This window comes from Megascapheus bottae, chromosome 21 (assembly GCF_031878675.1).
Source record: "Megascapheus bottae isolate mThoBot1 chromosome 21, mThoBot2.hap1, whole genome shotgun sequence".
NCBI lineage: Eukaryota > Metazoa > Chordata > Mammalia > Rodentia > Geomyidae > Megascapheus > Megascapheus bottae.
In genome coordinates, this window is record NC_143529.1 from 34102981 (window position 1) to 34120390 (window position 17410).

Sequence of the window (17410 nt, forward strand, 5' to 3'; positions counted from 1 at the left end):
CTGGCCGCGGCTGTCAGGCCCGGGATACTTGTCAGTCTCGGTTGGGCCCCGGGATTGCCTCGCCCCATCCCTCCCGTCCCCTCCTCACTCGTTTCTCCCCCGCCCCAGCCCGCAGGCCGCAGCCGGGCCCCACCCCCTTCTCGCTCGGTGTCCCCCCCCCCAAGCGGAACCTTGTGCGCGCGGAACTCGAGCGCTGCACGGCGGCTTCCGGGGGAGCCACCTCGGCGACGGGGCGGCGGAGGTAGAAAAACGCCGGACGCCGGGCCGATCATGGACGCTTGACAACCTGCGTGCGGGCAGGCTCCGGGAGGCCGCGCCAGCGACGGCGACCAGAGGACCGGAGAGACTCGCAGGGACAGGTAGGGGGCGTGGGGAGGGCGAGCCTCGGGGCCGGGCGTCCTTCCCCGCGGGCCTCGCAGGCTTCGCGGACACCACAGAGACTCGGCGGCCGCCCCGCCCCGCCCCCGCCCGCCCGGGATGGCGCCCCGGGCTCCACTCCGCCCTGCCCGACCCCCGCCTCTGGCCGCCGCCTTCCGCCGCCCATCGCCCCCGTCCGCCTCCTTATCCCGACCCCCCACCTCTCTCCGCCGCCCCGGGCCTCCGACCCTGATTCCGGCCTCTGTCCACCGCCCTCGGCTCCTTTCCCCGACCCCCATCTCTGTCGCGGCCCTGGCCTCCGACCCAGATCCCGGCTTCTGTGCACCGCCCTCGGCCCTTCTTACCCCGACCTCTGCCTCTGTCCGCCGCCCTGGGGCTCCCGACTTCGACCTCTGTTCGCCACCCTCAGCCTCTCGACGCACCCTTCCCCCCCTCCCCCCGTCATCATTCCCTCGTCTGCCGCCATGGGCCTCCGACCCCCGACAACCAACATCACCACCTAGTGACCCTCGGCCTCTAAGCTGTGGCTGTCCCTGCTGGGCCCCCCTCCTATCGACCTAAGTAGCACACTCCCGAAGCAAGTGACTGCCATCGTCTTACACCCTTCCGCACAGGCTTTGCTCTTGACTGAGATCTCTGGGAGGCCCCGAAATTTCTCCCTGTTGCCTGTCTTTTTCTTCACCCCCTACCACTTTTCATCTCTTAGCTGAGATCTTCCTTTGTGTCTTTAGACAAGTGTTAATTTGAGCCAGCTGTTCCTTCCTGCTTTCCTGTCCATCACCCTCACATCCCTGGTCTCCTCCTCCCTGGCTTTGTCTCCCCTTTTCTTTCCTCTTCCCTCTCCAGAATCCTTTCTTTTCTAGTACTTCACTTTATCTGTCTCTGACAGGATTTTATTAGGTGATCTAGGTGAGGTCACATGCTTGTTTTTCTAATAATGTGAAAGTTGCTGTTCTGTGTGCCTGGCTCTACAGGTGGACATAATTTCTCTTGTACCAAGCTGCTCTCCTTTGCATCATTCAGCTATACATACCTCTTTTCCCTTGTTAAATTCCACAGAATGTATCACTTGTAGAGGACCATTTTAACTTTATATGTATGTATATATACATATACATACATATTGTGTGTGTGTGTGTGCGTGCGTGCGTGCGCGTGCGCTTGTTGGTCATGAAGCTTGAATTCAGGGCCTGGGCACTGTTCTTAAGCTCTTTTGCTCAAGGCTAGCACTCTACCACTTTGAGCCACTGCTGTACTTGTTTTCTGGTGGTTAATTGGAGATACAACTCTTTTGGGCGTTCCAGATAGAGCTGGTTTCGGTGATCCTCAGATCTCAGCCTCTTGAGTAGCTAGGATTACAGTTGTGAACCACCAGCTCCTGGCTCATTTTTTTTTTTAAATGTGTGACTTCTGGCCGGGCGTGGTGGTTCACACCTGTAATCCTAGCTACTCTAGAGGCTGAGATCTGAGGATCAAGGTTCAAAGCCAGCCTGGGCACAAAAGAACCCCAAGATTCATATCTCCAATTAAACTCTAGAAAATGGGAAGTGGGGCTTGGCTTAAGGGCAGGACAGTAGCCTTGAGCTGAAGAGCTCAGGGACAGTGCCCAGGCCCACAAAAAAAAAAAAAGAAAAAAAAAAGTGTGACTTCTGTAGAGGTTTGCACTCAGCATGTGATTAGATTGTGTACTTGAGGCACCCTCTGGAACTAAATTGTCTTGGAGATGGCAGTATGGTATTTGAATTGTTTTTTCAAATTCTGTTATTGTTGAGGTTTGGTACAAGTTCTGAAGTCATGTTTGGCAAAATGTCTCAGGTCAGTAATGGAAAGATTTTCCCCATAGACTTACACAGCAGGTATTTTCTTTTTTTCTTTTTTCTCTCTTTTTTTAGGCCAGTCCTGGGCTTGAACTCAGGGCCTGAGCACTGTCCTTGGACTTGCTCAAGGCTAGAGCTCTGCCACTTGAGCCACAAAACCACTTCTGTCTTTTTTCTATGTATGTGGTACCAAGGAATCGAACCTGGGTCTTCGTGCATGCTAGGCAAGCACTCCACCAATAGGCCAAACTCCCGGCCCCAGTATTTGCTTTTTTAAATCAGTCTTCTTTTTTTTTCCATTCTTGGGGCTTCAACTTAGGGCCTACGCACTGTCCTTGGGCATTCACAAGGCTAATCGTCTACCATTTGAGCTACAGCATCACTTCCAGCTTTTTTTGTTTACTAGGGAATCATAGAACCCAGGGCTTCCTGCATGCTAGGCAAGCACTTTACCATTAGGCAACACTCCTGGACCACAGCATATATTTTTTTAAGTTTAAGTATGTTATTCTATATTACTCACAATGATTTTTTTCAGTTTCCCTATGCTTGTGTGTTTTTCCTCCTTTGTGTTGCTAGGGGTAGAACCTAGGTCTTGGGAATGTTAAGTATTTCTGAACCTCTGAACTACATATATGTTCAGTTCTTAATGAGTTTTTAAAAAAATTACTGTAAAATTGATATACAGAGGAGTTACAGTTCTATAAGTCAAGTAATGAGTACTTTTTTTTTTTTTGAACAGTGGCACTCCCTCTCTGTATTTCAAACTTAGGAATTGAGGAGAAAGTCCTGTTAGCTTCAGGTTGAATTTTACCTATCTCAGGAAGTAGTCATTGTTTCTTTTTTCTTTTCTTTCTTTTTTTTTTTTTTTTTGCCAGTCCTGGGGTGTGAACTAAGACTTGAGTGCTGTTACAACTTGAGTCACAGCCCTATTACCAGCTTTTTCTATGTATGTGATACTGAGGACTCAAACCCGGTCTTCATGCATGCTAGGCAAGCACTCTACCACTAGGCCAAACTCCCAGCCCTAGTCATTGTTTCTTGACTCATAGCTGTTTTATATTTGTGAACACTGAAATTGAAATGTTCTGGTTTCTGATCCAGCATGAGCTTCTTTGGAAGAGAAAGGAAGAATGACTGACAAACTTTCCCTTTTGAACAGATCTCAAGGCTAGAGAATGGCAGGTGAACAGAAACCTTCAAGTAACCTCCTGGAGCAATTTATTTTATTAGCCAAAGGTACCAGTGGCTCAGCTCTTACTGCTCTTATAAGCCAGGTGTTGGAGGCTCCTGGAGTGTATGTCTTTGGAGAACTGCTGGAACTAGCCAATGTGCAGGAGGTAAGAGTGGTTTCCAAACAATTTTTTTGTCTTTATTATTATTATTTGTATAGATTTATTTACAAAGTAACCTTTTAAAAATTGTTTTCTTCAGATATACAAAGAAGTTTCAATTTAACCTGTCAGTTTATATGTACAATGTATCTTGATCAGAGTTATGCGGCTTGTCTTTTTTTTTTTTTCCAGTGCCTGGGCACTGTCCTTGAGCACATTTGCTCAAGCCTAGCACTCTACCACTTGAGCCACAGCACCACTTCTCGCTTTTTCTGTGTATGTAATATGGAGGAATTGAATCCAGGGCTTTGTGCATGATAGGCAAGCACTCTTACCACTAGGTCACAGCTCCACTTCTGTGTTTTAGTGGTTAATTGGAGATAAGAATTTCATGGATTTTGGGCTGGGAATGTGGCCTAGTGCTTGCCTAGCATGCACAAAGCCCTGGGTACCACATACTCAGAAAAAGCCCAAAATGGTACTGTGGCTCAAGTGGTAGAGCAGTAGCCTTGAGAAAGCCCAAGGACAGTAAAAAAAAAAAAAAAAAAAAAAAGAATTTCATGGACTTTCCTGCCAGGTTGGCTTTCAATTGTGATCCTTGGACCTTAGCCACCTTCTTTTTTTTGGTCCTTTGTGGGGCTTGAACTCTGGGCCTGGGTGCTGTCCCTGAGCTCTTTAACTCATGGCTACCGCCCTACCCCTGGGTTTGGGTTTTGTCCTTGAGCTCTTCAGCTCAAGGTCCTACCCCTTGAGCCATAGCTCCACTTCCAGTTTTCTAGTGGTTAACTGGAGATAAGTCTCATGGACTTTAGTGCCTGGGGTGGCTTTGAACCGGGATCGTCAGATCTCAGCCTCCTGAGTAGCTAGGATTACAGGTGTAAGCCACTGTGCCCAGCTTTTTTTTCAATAGCTAAAATTGAGTAGATTTGGTCATTGATATTTGCCTCTTATAAGTTCTGTTTCCACTTTTTGGAAGTTGGTAAATTGGAAAAGTACCAGATTGTTTATACTGTAAGAACCCAATGGGGCTGGGAATGTGGCCTTGTGGTAGAGTGCTTGCCTAGAATGCATGAAGCCCTGGGTTCAGTTCCTCAGTACCACTTACACAGAAAAGCTGTGGCTCAAGTGGTAGGGTACTGTCCTTGAGAAAGCTCAAAGGCAATGCCTAGGCTCTTGAGTTCAAACTCCAGGACCTGGCAGGGGAGTGGGGAAGAGAAGCACCCAGTGTAGGTAGGTGCTTCTCTGGAGGGTACTTATGGGTTGAACAGTGGTGCTTTCAGTTTTTTTCCCCCCTATAGATGGCTCTTTGTCATCAACATTAATAAAAAGTAAGTAGTTTTGGGTGCTGTCATTGAGCTTTATTTGCTCAAGGCTAATGCTCTACCACTAGATCTACAGCTCTACTTCTGTTTGTTTGTTTATTTATTGGTGGATTATGGGGCTTGAACTTGGCCTGGGTGCTGTCCCTGAGCTCTTCAGCTCAAGGCTACCACCCTACCCTTGAGCCAAGCCCCACTTCCTATTCTCTAGAGGTTAATTGGAGTCTCTGGTTCTTTTGTGCCTGGGCTGACTTTGAACCTTAATCCTCAGATCTCAGCCTCCTGAGTAGCTAGGATTACAGGTGTGAGCCACTGTGCCCTGTTTACTTGTTTTTTTTTTTTTTTTTTTTTTTTTTTGAGGGGGTACTTAATTGGAGATATGTGTTTCATGCCTGGGCTGGCTTTGAACCTCAGTCTTCAGATCTCAGCCTCCTTGAGTAGTTAGGATTATGGGCCTGAGCCACTGGTGTCCAGCCAGTCTTGGTTTGAATACAAAGGGAATCCTGAGAAAACCTGCACTGCTTCCAGTACTGAGTGTTCTGCATGTGCACTGGATAGAGAAGCTACTTGTGCATACTGCGTATAATGTAAAACATCTTCCCAAAGCAGAATGATTTAATTCCAGACTGTAACAATCTTGTTCCCCAAGAATCTAGAGGGCTGGAAGAAACCTCGGAGGTCACTAATCAGACTGTGTGGAGTAAATAGTCATGGTATCTTTGGCATATAATCAGCTGTCCTGTGTACCTCTGTACTGATGGGTAGATGTCTGGTCTTGTGTGAATTTTGTTTTTCTCCTCAGCTTGCGGAAGGAGCTAATGCTGCTTATTTGCAGTTGCTGAACCTATTTGCCTATGGAACATACCCAGATTACATAGGTGAGTTGGTTAAAAGCCTTCCAAATACTTTACAAAAAGCCTGGTTCTGAGGATTGTCAAGGTTGAAGATATAGAATATATATGTGTATGTGTATGCACATGCACACACCTGTATGTGTGCATGCATGTGTGCTGGTCCTGCTTTTTCAACTTGAGGCTCCAGTGCCATCCCTGAGCTTTTTGCTCAAGGATAGCACTCACTCTAGCATTTGAGTTACAACTCCACTTCCAGCTTTTTGATGGTTAATTGGAGAGAAGAGTCTCACATACTTTCCTGTCTGGGCTCACATCCAACTTCTATCTTCAGATCTTTGTCTCCTGAGTGGCTAGGATTACAGGGGTGAGCCACTAGCACCTGGCAAGGGGAAGACTTCTTGACCCAGCTGTTTCTCATTCAACTGTGCTCTGTAGGTGGCCTCCCAAAAGAGGTTTTCTCTTTCCTCTTTTATTTCTCCTGGATTAAAATGGGGACTTGTGTGTTCGTCCACAGGTAGAGCCCTGTTTATTTCTCAGATGAGATACTGAGAGCTGGTATTTGTAGAGCACTCAGCAATGCTGTGAACTGTTAGCGTGCCCACTAGTAAAATATTTCAGTGTTATCAATATAGTTTCTTTTGCTGGCTAACAGTAGCTCCCTCCTGTAATCCTAGCTGTTCTGGAGGCTGAGATCCAGTGTCTAGGTTAGAAGCAAGTCCAGGCAGAAAATTCCATAAGACTGCCTTTAGAATAATTAGCAAAGACCCAGGCTGGAATCATGGCTCAAGAGGTAGATTGTTGGGGCCGGGAGTTTGGCCTAGTGGTAGAATGCTTTCCTAGCATGCACGAAGGCCTGGGTTCAATTTCTCAGTACCATATACATAAAAAAAGCCAAAGTGGTGCTCAAGTGGTAGAGCTCTAGCCTTGAGAAAAGTCCAAGGACAGCGCTCAGGCCCTGAATTCAAGCCCCCACGATTAGTAAAACAAACCAAAAAAACCCCACCTCCACAAAAAAAAAAACACACAAAAAAAAAACCCCAACAACAAACAAACAAAAAAGAGGTAGACTCTCAAGCTGAGCAAGCAAACTAAGCAAGCATGAAGGCTTGAGATCAAACCTCAGCACTGCTAAAAAGTAAATATTCCTCTCCCTCCCTCTTTCTCTTCTTATTCCTTCTCTCCTTCCTTTCCCTCCTCTCTTCTCTCTTCCATCTTTCCTTTGTTATTTGTGTATTGGGTCTCACTTTGCAGCCTAGCCTACCCTGACCTTGAACTCACAGTCCTTTTTCCTTAGCTTCCCAACTGCAGGGATTATAGGCATATACCTCCAGACCTGTTTTTTTTTTTTTTTTTTTTTTGTCGGTTGTGGGACTTGAACTTTGGCCTGGGTGCTGTCTCTGAGCTTTTCAGCTCAAGGCTACCACCTTGCTCCTTGAGCCACAGTGCTACTTCCAGTTTTCTGGTGGTTAATTGGAGATAAGAGTCTCATGGACTTTAGTGCCTGGGCTGGCTTTGAACCGCCGTCCTGAGATCTCAGCCTCCTGAGTAGCTAGGAGTCATTGTGCCTGGTATCCTCAGCTCCTGTTTTTGCCCAAGGCTAGCACTCTACTACTTGAGCCACAGTACCATTTCAGGCCTTTTCTGTTTATGTGGTACTGAGGAATTGAACCCAGGGCTTCACCACTAAGCCATATTCCCAGCCTTTATATTCATTTTTTTTTTTTTTTTGCCAGTCCTGGGCTTGAGCTCAGGGCTTGAGCACTGTCCTTGGACTTTCTCAAGGCTAGCACTCTACCACTTGAGCCTCAGCACCACTTCCGGCTTTTTGCTATGTATGTGGGGTACCGAGGAATCGAACCCAGGTCTTTGTGCATGCTAGGCAAGCACTCTACCACTAGGCCAAACTCCTGGCCCCCTATATTCATTTTTTAAACATTCTGTTATGCCACTGACCCATGTCCCTAGACTGTCTTTAATTTTTTTTTTTTTTTTTTTTGATCAACAGTGGGCTTGAATTCTGAGCCTGAGTGCTGAGTGATCTTTAGCTGAAGGATAGTGCTCTACCACTTTGAGCAATAGTTCCACTTCCAGTTTCTGGTGGTTAATTGGAGATGAGTCTCATGGACTTTCATGCCCAGGCTGGCTTTGAACTATGAATTTCAGATCTCAGCCTCTTGAGTAGCTAGCATTATAGGTGTGAACCACTGACGCCTGGCCCTACACTGTCTTAGTTGTGGTTTGTGTGTGCATTGTTTACCAGTATCAAGGCTTGAAGTCAGATCCTCACTTGACTCATACCTCCAGTCTAGCTTTTGACTGGTTAGAGTCTTGCCAACTTCCCTCACATTCCCCTCCTCCAGCCTTGATCCTCACATCCCAGCCTCCTGAGTAGTGGGATTATAGATGTGCACCACTGGAACCTTGCTTTGTGTGTGTGTGTGTGTGTGTCTCTTGATCCCGGGGCTTGATACATTCCTGTGCTATGACTGCTGCTTTGGCTCATCCTTCAGACTCATTTGAAGCTTAGCCTTTCATTTTCTGCATATCTGCTCTGAGAGTATGTTGTTCTTCCCTTCTCTCCTTCTCATGCCTGTTTCCCTCCTCTTCTGGTAGTCTGTGTCTCTGGCAGGCCTGCCTTACATTCGTAGCCTGTGGACAAGACCTTAGCTATTGAGTTGTGTGATCCTAGATGGTTGAGGACCTTAGAATTGCGTGCTACAGCTCTCCACAAGCCCTTGTCCTTGATTCTCCTTCAGAAAATGCATGTGCTATACAAACCACACTTGAGACAGATGGGCCGAGTTTAATTGAGCTTTTCAGGGGATTTGGAGCACTGTATTAACATGATTGTTGGAGCATTTTGTTTCCTCATGCCTGGCTTTCAGGGGGAGCCTCAACTCCTTATGTATAGAGACTGAGCATTTTCTTTAGGAGAAGCATGTGATCTTCCCGGGCAGACAGGTGTTCGGGGACCTTTTGCCTGATGAAAAGTGCAGATTTCCTTGTAGATGTGGCAGGCAGTGGGTGAGCTTACTCCATAAAAGAAATCCTAACTTTATTTTGTGTCTTGATTTTTGTGGTGGGTGGGACTGAACAGCCAACAAGGAGAGCCTTCCAGAACTGAGCCCAGCTCAGCAGAACAAGCTGAAGCACCTCACCATTGTGAGCTTGGCATCAAGAATGAAGGTATGGTCCCTCACCCTTTTCTGTCTTTCTCACAACTCCAATTTAGGTATCTGTCTCATTGGCATCAGCAAGGGAACTGCCAGCTACAGGCAGTAGTCATCTAAATACATGGGAAAAGGAAAAATGGTGTACAGAGTTATTCCCATTCCACTCAGGAAAAGCAGCGTGTCTTACAGTGATTTCACCAGCAGGTGTCTGCTCTGACCTGGTGTAGGGCTCCTTCCTGCAGGGGAAGGATTTTGCTGCTGCTTTTTAAAGACCTAGTTCAAACATCAAGGAAACTCATGGCAAATTACCAGTGTATCCAGTGCTTAGTGCACAGTGAGCCATGCCCATACTGGTGGGAGATGTTTATTTACTTACATGGTGTGTTTGTGTGTGTGTGTCCGTGTCCATGTCTGTCCTTCTGCGTGTCTGCATGTGTGCCTGCTGTGTGTCTTGAGGCATGAACACAGGGCCTGGGCTCTGTTCCTGAGCTTTTTTGCTCAAGGCTAGCACTCGGCCATTGGAGCTGCAGCTCTCCTGGTTTTTGGTGGTTTATATAAAGAGGGAAGAGTCACAGACTTTCCTGCCTGGGCTTCAACCGTTAATCCTCAGATTCCAGTCTCCTGCGTGGCAAGGATTTGCAGGTGTGAGCCTCCAGTATCCAGCTACTCATTTAGGTCTGTAATTCCTGAACTAGTAGTATTATGCCGTGGATTTTCAGGAAATGGGTTGTTTGGGGCACTTGTGTTTGAATTCAGGACCTAGTGCGTGCTAGGCCTCACACTTGCGGGGCTCTACCACTGTACAATACCCTTACCCCAGTTTTGCTATTTTTAAGGTAAGGGCTCATGTTTTTGTTCAAGGCTGACCTCAGAGAGTGTTTCTCCTTCCTGTGTCTCCCAGATAGCTAAGATCACAAATGTTCATCATGTACAGCTTATTTATTTTTGCCAGTCCGGTGCTTGAACTCAGGGCCTGAGTGCTGTCCTTGTTTTTTTTTTTTTTTTTCCAAGGCTAGAGCTCTACCACATGAGCCATAGCACCACTTCCAGCTTTTTCTGTGTATGTGGTATCAAGAAATCGAACCGGGGTCTTCATGCATACTAGGCAAGCACTCACTCTACCACTAGGCCAAACTCCTGGCCCCTAGCTTATTTTTTGAGATGGGGTCTTGTTAACTTTTTGCCTGGTTTACCTTGAACTGATCTTCCGATCTCTACATTTATTTATTTATGTGATTTTTGTGGGTCATGGGGCTTGAACTCGACCTGGGTGCTGTCCCTGAGCTTTTCAGCTCACCGCTATCGCTCCATCCCTTGAGCCACGCTCCACTTCCCATTTTTTATAGGTTAGAGATAAGAGTCTCAGGTCCTTTTGTGCCCGGGCTGGCTTTGAACCTTGATCCTCAGATCTCAGCCTCCTGAGTAGCGAGGTTTACAGGTATGAGCCACTGTGCTGGCTTCGATCTCTACTTTCAACACAGTTGAGATTACAGGTATGAGTCATTGTACCGAGTCTAGATATTTACTGTCTTGGAATCATGTAGAACATTGATGCAACCCAGTAGAGGGACTGTTGGTGGGGATTTGGCATTGGTTCCAAGAGTCTAAGGAAATGGGAGTAAGATTTACCATGCCTTGTAGGTTGACTATCTCTATTGGCCATCTGTAGGTAGATGTGCTGGTTGTTCAGTTCTTTTCTATCATTATTCTGGCAAGCAGTCAGTTCTCTTCATTGTCTGGATCTATTGAAGGTTTGTGATATTCTGGCATTTTCTGCAGTCTCCGTGCTTCCCAAAGGCAACAGAGTGTTTCTCTTTCCTCCGGAGGGAGTGTTTAGGATCTGTAAGAGCATGCTCCAGGAATGGAAGTGAGAGCTGGGTAAAATACAGGATGTAGAGAGGTAGGAGGGGCCTTCATCTCACAGTTTAGCCAGCTCTTATGCCACAGTGTGTTAATTATTACCCCTGACCTGCATTGCCTGTACCCAGAACAATGGTTGGCTCTGTGTAATAACCTGAATTTTCATTACTGCTTACAAGGAGGTTTTGGTAACGATGTCATGTGACCTTCTTCACAGTGTATCCCCTACTCTGTGCTGCTGAAGGACCTGGAGATGAGGAATCTTCGGGAATTGGAGGACCTTATTATCGAGGCTGTCTACACGGATATCATCCAAGGCAAGCTGGACCAGCGAAACCAGCTGCTGGAGGTGGATTTCTGCATTGGTCGGGACATCCGGAAGAAGGACATCAGCAACATTGTGAAGACCCTGCGCGAATGGTGAGGCTGGAGGCGTGTCCAGCATGTCCTTCGTCTGCTCCCACAGCAGCATTTCCACATCTGCTGAGGGATTGGTGTAGCTTTTGGGGTCTTGGGACAGTGAGCAGGAGAGTGAGGCTGCGTTGGTGTTATAGCTGTATGCCAGCAGGAATCACTTCAGGGCTTCTCAGGCCAGAGTTGTAGATTTATCCTCCCCCCCCCCTTTTTTTTTTTTTTTTTTGCCAGTTCTAGGGCTTGAACTCAGGACCTCAGCACTGTTCTTGAGCTTTCTCAGGGCTAGTGCTTTATAACTTGAACCATAGTACCACTTTGTGTATGTGGTACTGAGGAATTGAATCCAGGGTTTTATGATTGCTAGGCAAGCACTCTATCATTAGGCCACACTCCTGGCCTCTGTAGATCAATTCCTTTTTTTTTTTTGTTAGTTGTGGGACTTGTACTCTGGCCCTGGGCGTTGTCCCTGAGCTATTTGCTCAAGGCTATCGCCCTATTGCTTGAGCTACAGCGCCACTTCTGATTTTCTGGTGGATAATTGGAGATAAGAGTCTCATGGACTTCCCTGCCCAGACTGGCTTTGAACTGTGATCCTTAGATCCCAGCCTCCTGAGTAGCTTGAATTATAAATGTGAGCCACTAGAGTCCGGCCAAAGTACTATTTTTATGTCTTATATTATGTATTTAGGCAAGTTTATTTTTTGGAAGAAGGGAGAGGCAGGAGCCCTGGCAGAGGGGGTGTTAAAGGAGGCCCCATAAGGTGCTGGGAGGCTTTTGGGAGGGGATGTCAAAAGGCTGGAAGACTTGCTGAGCCTCCTGGCTGCTCAGGGCTGGCTTTCCCATTGCAGGTGTGATGGGTGCGAAGCGGTTCTACTGGGCATCGAGCAGCAGGTTCTCAGAGCCAACCAGTACAAAGAGCACCACCACCGGACTCAGCAGCAGGTGGAAGCGGAGGTGAGGAGGAAGGGAGCCTTTGCTTCCATCTTGGGGGTTCCTGGCTGTTTCTTGGTACTTGTTTTGTGCCTACTATTCATGCTGTCTTCTAAACTGATGGATATGCATTATAAAGTTTTTAAGTGCACAATCTGTTTGATACTTAAGATCCCTGAGCAGAAGCCCTGATCTTGGTTAGCACTGGAAGTCCTTCTCTGGTGTGGCTGGGACTTGACTGGGGTTTGAAGTGTTAATGGTATCGAATATTGGCAGAGCCTGTCGCTGTCACTAGATGGCGCTAAAGATGTACATTGGAGGGAAAGAAATCTGAGGCCAAGTCCATGGCTGCCTCTACCACAAGTCAAAATAATGTGTGTGTGTGATAATCTCCTCAGGAACTTGGATTAGATTAGTATAGGATGAGACAGAAGAGCCTATAGCCTTAATGTTTCCCATTTGGTCTTTGTGCAGTCTGTCTGGTACCAAGTGTAGATGCTTGAGGCATGCAGAAGGGCTTACTAGAAAAGAAAACAAGTTTACAAAAAACAACAACAACAAAAACCAAGTTAATCTTGTTATATCCAGTTAGTGAAAGTAAAAATTAGTACACTTGGGGCCAGGAGTGTGGCCTAGTGACAAAGTGCTTGCCTAGCGTGCAGGAAGCCTTGGGTTGGATTTCTGAGTACCACATACACAGAAAAAGTGGAAAGTGGTGCTATGGCGCAAGTGGTAGAGCTCTAGCTTTGTGAGTGCCCAAGGACAGTGCCCAGGCCCAGAGTTCAAGCCCCAGGACTAGAAAAAAAAAATCAATACACTTTTCAGAAGGTATTACAGGTTGAGCATCCCTAACTGATTTAAAAAACTGAACTCTAAAACCCTTCAGAACTGGAAGCCTTTTGTGTGTGTGTGTGTGTGTGTGTGTGTGTGTGTGTGTGTGTGTGCATGCGCATGTGTGAGTGTGCTAATACTGGAGCTTGAACTCAGGGCCTGAGCACTGTTCCTGAACTCTTTCTTGCTCTTTACCACTTGAGCCACAGGTCCACTTGTGGCTTTTTTTTTTTTAAAGAATTTATTAATGTTGATTTTAACATCATATTTTGAATGACAAGTTTAACAAACAAGTGTTCAAGGAGGAAATCCCTATTTACAATCACTGGGACTTAGTATTTAGAACTTAATCAAAATTAGGCTAAGGGTTTGTATGTCATAGAAAATATTAATTTAAGAAATAAAACATTATGTCTATAGAGTCATAGGTTTGTTTTTTTTTTTTGCCAGTCCTGGGCTTGAGCTCAGGGCCTGAGCACTGTCCTTGGACTTTCTCAAGGCTAGAGCTCTACCACCTGAGCCTCAGCACCACTTCCGGCTTTTTTCTATGTATGTGGTACCGAGGAATCGAACCCTGGTCTTCATGCATGCCAAACTCCCGGCCCCAGAGTCATAGGTTTTTATGTTTATATAGTTATGTTTATATTTCCATTACCATGTCCGTAGCTTTGGGTATGCAGTTATTGGGTCCTCACTCTTGTACTCTTTGGATTTAATAGCCACATATTAGGGATACCATGCGCCTTTTGTTCCTTAGGTCTTGACTTGTCTCATTCAACATGATTCGCTCTAGATTCATCCACTTCCCTGCGAATGCCATTATTTTATCTTGTTTGTTGGCTATGTAGAATTCCATTGTGTATATATACCACATTTTCTGTATCCATTCATCTGCAGTAGGGCATCTGGATTGTTTCCATCACCTGGCTATTGTGAATAGTGCAGAGATGAACATAGCTGAGCAGGTGTCCTTGTAATGTCCTGGGTCATGATGTTCAGGATAGATGCCCAGAAGTGGTATGGCGGGATCATAGGGAAGGTCTATTTTCAGTTCTTTAAGAAACCTCCACACTGCTTTCCAGAGTGGCTGAACTAGTCTGCATTCCCACCAGCAGTGTAGTAGGGATCCTTTTTCTCCACAACAACTGGCATTGTCTGAGTTCAAAATCTTGGCCATTCTTGTTGGGGTAAGGTGGTATCTTAGGGTTGTTTTTATTTGCATTTCCTTTATGACCATGGATGATGAGGATTTTCTCATATGCTTTTCTGCCATTTTAATCTCTTCTTCTGATAAGTCTCTCTTTAGTTCCATTGCCCATTTAGTGAATGGTTTATTAGGTTTTGGGGGGATTCGTTTCCTGAGTTCCCTGTAGATACTGGACACTTGTGGCTTTTTGATGGATAATTGAAGGTCAGAATTCATAGACTTTCCTGTACTGGCTTCAAACTGTAATCTTCAGCTTACAGCCTCCCGAATAGGATTTTACCAGTACTGGCAAAATCTGAAACTTCTGGAGCCTTAGTAAAAGCAATGCAAACCTTATAAAATCTGAAAATCTCTGACCTCTGAAACCCTTGTAGTCTGCCCTTCGAGTAGAGCTGAGCAGGGTGGAAGCGCAGCATGTTGTGGAGAGCTCACTTGTAGTAGCCAGTCTTCCTCAGGCACCACGCAGAGTGGAGGGGAGCAGAGGCTGCACAGACAGCCACCAAAAACCACGCTGGGAACTAATTTGAAAATAGCTTAGCTTGTGTGATACAATAGTACCAGATGGCATGGAGATAGTGTGATAAAATAGTACCAGATGGCTGGCAGAGGCCAGCATGGAAAAGTGTCCAGAAGTGGCTTAGATATTTTTGAGTCACTACTTCGTTCACTGAAACAAAATACATGTTGCATGTCATAGAATACTAACACCTGCTTTTTTTCTTTGTTGGGGTATGTGGGCCCTGGGACTTGAACTCAGAGCCTGGTGCTGTCCCTGAGCTTCTTTTGCTCAAGGGTAGTGTTCTACCACTTGAGCCACAGCTCTGCCTTGGGCTTTTCTCTGGCAAATGGGAGATAAGTGTCTCCTGGACTTTTCCTGCCTGGACTGTGATCTGGATCTTAGCTTCCTGAGTAGCTGGGGTTACAGGCATGAGCCCCTGCTTGCCTGGCTTCTTGTTATCTGATTTTTGACATGATTTCCAGCTAGCTGAGGCTGACTTTGAACTTCTCTTGTATCAGGCTCCCTTGGCGCTGCAGCCCAGGTATGCACTACCACACATGGCCATTTGCAGATTTCTTCCTACGTTTTCTTCATTTGTCCATTGTCAGAATGCTACTTTCTAGTTGTTCATTCAGAGAGTTAGAGAGGGGTGTGGTCAGGGCTCTGGTCAGGATATTCATGACTCTACCCAGGGTGGCAATAGAGCCCAGAATGCTCAGATCACCCCCTTCTTTGTGGGGAGTGTAACCTCTGCTTTCTGTCCCCCATGTCGTACCTCTGTCAGATGGACCACTTCTGCCTGTTTTAACCAAGAAAGCCCTGTTCCACCTTTTTGCCAGATTCATTCTCCTGTCTGGCTTAGGCAGCGCCCCCCTTTCCTCCTCTCATCCTGTTTGGGGAGTGGCCCTCCTTATGGTGAGAACAAGCTTTGGTGAGTGTTGGTGCCTCCAGGCTGTGCATGCTGACCTCCCTCCCTCCCCCTAGGTCACCAACATCAAGAAGACGCTGAAAGCTACCGCCTCGTCCTCGGCTCAGGAGATGGAGCAGCAGCTGGCTGAGCGGGAGTGCCCTCCCCACACCGAGCAGAGGCAGCCCACCAAGAAGATGTCCAAAGTGAAAGGTCTGGTCTCCGGCCGCCACTAGGGCTGGCTGGGGCAGGTGGCGAGGGGACCGCAAGAGCCTCTTTCCTCCCCTCCCTACCTGCAGTGAGCTCCAGACCTGCCTGTCCCTCACCAGCACCCCTGCCAGCCATGCGCCCTCCTCCTCCTCCCACCCCTTCTTTTCCACACGCTCCCTTCAGACTCAGGGGCTCCATGGATGCCATCCGCCATCCTCACAGGGCCGCCCTGCCCACCTTCCCCACGGAGGTTCTTGTCTCTGTGTTCTTTTGCTAGCGCCTAAGCCAGAAGCAGCTTTGCCCGGCTGGGGATGGCTGCGGAGGAGGCCGCGCTCCTTCCTTCTCCAGCCTCACGCTCCACCATCCCCACTAAGGTGCAGGCATTTCTAGCCAGGAAGCCACTCTTGCGGTTCCGTCTCCTGCCTTAACCCTGTGGGCAGCCCTCGGTCAGGCCATGGAGGGACGGGATGCTGGGCTGTGTTTACTAAACCTGCGGGTTTTCAGCCTCTCTCAGCCCAGCTTGGATCTGTCGTCAGTGGGCTGTGCTAGCTGACTCGCCTCGGGTATCTGAGCACCCATGGGGGTGCTGGGGCTCCCCTGGACAGCAGAAGTTGTTTTTCCCAGCCTGATGTCCTCTGCTGGCTGCTTTTCCTGCTGCCTCTGACTGCTCAGCCTTGTGGCAGGAAGGCCCGTTGCCCGCTGGGGCTGCCTGCCAGCATCTGCTCTCCCGAGTTCTTCCATGCCTCCTGGCAGGCCCTCGGTTTGGTGAAGGACTTTGCTGCTCTGCCTCCCCCTCCTCCCCACCTCGCCGGCAACCCCGAGCCCTGTGATGACACCGTACTCCTGGCCAGAGAAAGGACTTGACTAGACTTTCAGAATTTGAACAGTTTCAGGTTATATTTTAACTTTTTTTTTTTTTGTACAGGTTGACTCTAATACATTTCAACATGCTTTTTTCCTCCCCGGTGTCAATATCTGTTAAGAGACGGATGGCTGGGGAGCTTTCCCCTGACTGGAGGGTGGCACACGTGCACCCGTGTGTGCGTGTGCGCGTGCGTTTGTGTGTGTGTGTGTGTGTGTGTGTGTGTGTCCCCTGTTTTGTTTTTATAAGGGGGAGTGGGCATCCTGCATTGACTGAAAGCTCACTGAGGAAAAAGCACATTCTAGAACAGAACAATAAACATGTAGATTTGCGGTACGTGCCTGGGATGTGGCCTTGCACAAGTGATGGATCTAGGGACTGGGACTGGGGTGGTGCCGTGATTTAAAGACATGGGTGTCTCCTTCCTCCAAAAGGCATTATCGTGTCCTCGTTTCTTCTCCTGCTCACCTCTGTGGTCACACTGCACTGCGCCCAGCCGGGGAGTTTGCTCTATCCCAGAGTGCACTTGCGAGCCACATGCTGTGTGGATTGGACCTCCCGCATCCCACGCCTCACGGGAGGTTCAGCACCGCACTGGATGCTCAGTCCCAAGGGGGCCTGGGCATAATGCCCGTGTCCACGCTCATCTCACCCCCAAATCATTTAGAATGGATGGCTTTTCGCATTTTCCTCTTATCCTAGGGGCTTGAACTCAGGTCCTAAGCGCCCTCACTGATTTGTTTTGTTTTGTTTTTGGCCAGTCCTGGGTTTGGGCTCAGGGCTTGAGCACTGTCCTTGGACTTTCTCAAGGCTAG

The 17410-nt window shown here is 47.6% G+C and overlaps 1 protein-coding gene across 1 annotated transcript; it reads left to right on the plus strand.

Moving 5' to 3' along the window:
- Positions 1-229: 229 nt before the first annotated feature.
- On the plus strand, positions 230-16287 carry Cops7b (COP9 signalosome subunit 7B). Its single transcript, XM_090355036.1, has 7 exons — positions 230-359; positions 3358-3535; positions 5651-5726; positions 8800-8888; positions 10953-11155; positions 11998-12103; positions 15601-16287. Exons 2-7 carry the CDS (start codon positions 3374-3376, stop codon positions 15757-15759), a joined length of 795 nt encoding a protein of 264 aa, XP_090211162.1. The 5' UTR covers positions 230-359; positions 3358-3373; the 3' UTR covers positions 15760-16287.
- The last annotated feature ends 1123 nt before the right edge of the window (positions 16288-17410 follow it).